This window comes from Cariama cristata, unplaced genomic scaffold, assembly GCF_000690535.1.
Source record: "Cariama cristata isolate BGI_N322 unplaced genomic scaffold, ASM69053v1 scaffold22623, whole genome shotgun sequence".
In the NCBI taxonomy this organism is placed as follows: domain Eukaryota; kingdom Metazoa; phylum Chordata; class Aves; order Cariamiformes; family Cariamidae; genus Cariama; species Cariama cristata.
The window spans coordinates 1-2,808 of record NW_009609218.1 but is presented as its reverse complement, the minus strand read 5'-3'; the positions used below and the strand labels follow the sequence as shown (position 1 = coordinate 2,808).

Sequence of the window (2,808 nt, the reverse complement as noted above, 5' to 3'; positions counted from 1 at the left end):
AGGGGCATGTGTCTAACTCCCCCCCCCTTTGCCATCCTGCAGCATCCCCCTCTGGGGTGGGGTCCTCATCACCATCGTGGACACTCTCTTCTTCCTCTTCCTCGACAAGTACGGTGAGTGCTCGGGTGGGGGACAGGTGGGATGCTCACCCAGGCAGCCCTGGTGCTGACATGACACCGGTCTCCGCCACTCTGTCCCATCCCATCTCTCGACCCCTCTAGGGCTTCGCAAACTAGAGGCTTTCTTTGGCCTCCTCATCACCATCATGGCCCTGACCTTTGGCTACGAGGTGAACGGGGGGAGCTGGGGACATCCCTTTCCCTGCCGGGTGCTGGCAGGGGACCCCTGTGGGGCATCCCCTCTGGCACCGGCCTGCAGCGGAGTCGGGGGCCAGCTCACAGTGCCCCTTCCCACTGGTCCCCAGTACGTGGTGGTGAGGCCGAAGCAGGTGGAGGTGCTGAAGGGCATTTTCCTGCCCTACTGCCCGGGCTGCGGGCGAGAGGAGCTGCTCCAGGCTGTGGGCATCGTTGGTGCCATCATTATGCCCCATAACATCTTCCTCCATTCCTCCTTGGTCAAGGTGAGACCAAGGCACTGCCACAGGCACTGCCACCCCTGGGGGTCTCAGGGGACACTTGGTGGGGACCAGCTGGTCCTGGCTGTGGGACAGGGGTCCTCACCTGACCCTGTGGCACCCATGTCACCCGCCATGCCCAGACTCGGGAGATCGACCGGTCCAAGAAGGAGGCGGTGCGGGAAGCCAACATGTATTTCCTGACTGAGTCCTGCCTGGCCCTCTTTGTCTCCTTCCTCATCAACCTCTTCGTCATGGCTGTCTTTGGCGAGGCTTTCTACCACCAGCGAAACGAGGACGTGGTGAGTGTCACCTCGCGTGCGGGGAGGTGAGGGCCGTGGAGATGGGCAGAGTGAGCATCCCTTGGAGAGTGGGTGTCCTCATCCCCTGAGATGTAGTGTGGGGTGTCCCCCTGTGTCTGTGGGGGGGTCCCCCCATGTCTGTGGGGGCTACTGAATGGATGTCACACTCGTGTCCGCCGTGCCCTGCAGCACAACAAGTGCATCAACAGCAGCGTCAGCCACTACGCCAGCATCTTCCCCACCAACAACGAGACGGTCTCTGTGGACATCTACCAGGGGGTGAGTGGCCCCGGGCTGTGCCCAGTGGACATCTGTACCAATTTGGGGGACATAGTGCTCCCTCCCACTGACCCCTGGGGCTGGGGGCTGCTGTGACCCCCCCCCCCGGAAGGCTGGGAGCTGATGGGAGTGCCTGGGGTGGGGTGGGGGATGCTTTGAGGTCCCCATGGGAGTGTCCCCACACAGGGCGTCATCCTGGGCTGCTATTTTGGGGTGGTGGCACTGTACATCTGGGCCATTGGGATCCTGGCGGCGGGACAGAGCTCCACGATGACCGGGACCTACGCGGGGCAGTTTGTCATGGAGGTGAGGGATGGGGATGCTGGCCCTTGCCCCCACGGGAAGCAGCTGGGAGGGGGAGAGTCACGGGTGGGCCCTGGGTGGGGTGTCCTATGGGCAGCTGCCCCCTCCAGGGATATTTGGCAGAGTTCATTGCCCCTCATTCCTTCAGGGAGCTGGGGATGGAACATTGCCTACTTGGTGGGTGGCATTTTCCTGGCACCAGGGTCCCCAGGAGGTGGGATGGGGACAGTGGCCACCCATTGCCGCTGCATGGCCACCCCCACCCCCCCTGCCAGAGGCACCCTGTGGGTGCCCCACGCAACGTTTCCCTAATGAGATCTTTTGCTTAATGAGCTGGAGCTGACATCTAGCGGGGCCCAGCAGTCCTGCAAGGGCCCGCAGGGCACCCTGGCAGAGAGGAGGGGGTGATGTCCCCCATGTTCCTCCGAGCAAGGGTTGGGGGGGGACACACCACCCTGGCATGGTGCCCCAGGCACGGCGAGGGGCAAGGCCGCAGGTTTCGCCGTGTCCCCAGGGCTTCCTGCAGCTCCGCTGGTCCCGCTTTGCCCGGGTGCTCTTCACTCGCTCCTTTGCCATCCTGCCCACCGTCTTCGTGGCCGCCTTCAAGGATGTCAGCCACCTCACGGGCATGAACGACCTGCTCAACGTCCTGCAGAGCATCCTGGTAAGGGGGAAGGGGAGCATCCTCTGCTCCCCAACTCCCCAGCCTGGCAGCCGTGCCCCCCTCACCCCTCTCTCCTTCCAGCTGCCCTTCGCCATCCTGCCCATCCTCACCTTCACCAGCCTGCGCCCGCTCATGCAGGACTTCACCAATGGCCTGTGAGTGTCAGGGCTGGGGGAGGCAGAGTGGGGTGCTCTGGCCGCAGGCACCCTTCCTTTGGCCCATCCTGCCCCCCCCAACCACACTGTGGGGGCAGTTGGTGTATTGGGGGGGCACATTCATTCCCACCTACCCAGGGCAGCCAGAGCGGGACAGACCCTGTCACTGCCTTCTCCATCCTCATCCCAATGCCACGTTGGCCCCCTCGGGCATCCCTGGGTCCTCAGCATCCTCCTGGCACTGCCAGCCCTGCGTTCGGGGGGTGGTCAAAGCCCAGAGCCCCATTGTGGGGGTGCAGTATAGCCATGGGGTGCAGGGATGACCCGTTTGGGGACTTGCTCACCTACAAACCCAAATCCCCCAGATCGCTGTGCCCAGTGGCACATGGGGTGGGGCCTCTGCCCTGGTGCTGATGCCCCCTCCCCTGTCCGCAGCCCAGGGAAGGTGCTGATGACCCTCATCACGGGGCTCGTCTGCGCCATCAACATCTACTTCGTGGTGGACTTTCTGCCCACGCTGCGGGGCCTGGC

The 2,808-nt window shown here is 63.9% G+C and overlaps 1 protein-coding gene across 1 annotated transcript; it reads left to right on the top strand.

Annotated features, from left to right (window-relative positions):
• Positions 1 to 42: 42 nt before the first annotated feature.
• Positions 43 to 2,801, top strand: LOC104154534 (natural resistance-associated macrophage protein 1; the record flags this gene model as incomplete). The annotated part of the gene is made up of 9 exons (XM_009697476.1): positions 43 to 113; positions 222 to 289; positions 425 to 580; positions 718 to 876; positions 1,066 to 1,155; positions 1,342 to 1,461; positions 1,973 to 2,122; positions 2,204 to 2,277; positions 2,713 to 2,801. Coding segments are annotated over 9 exons (977 nt in total), but the record flags the coding sequence as incomplete, so codon positions are not given.
• Positions 2,802 to 2,808: the final 7 nt, after the last annotated feature.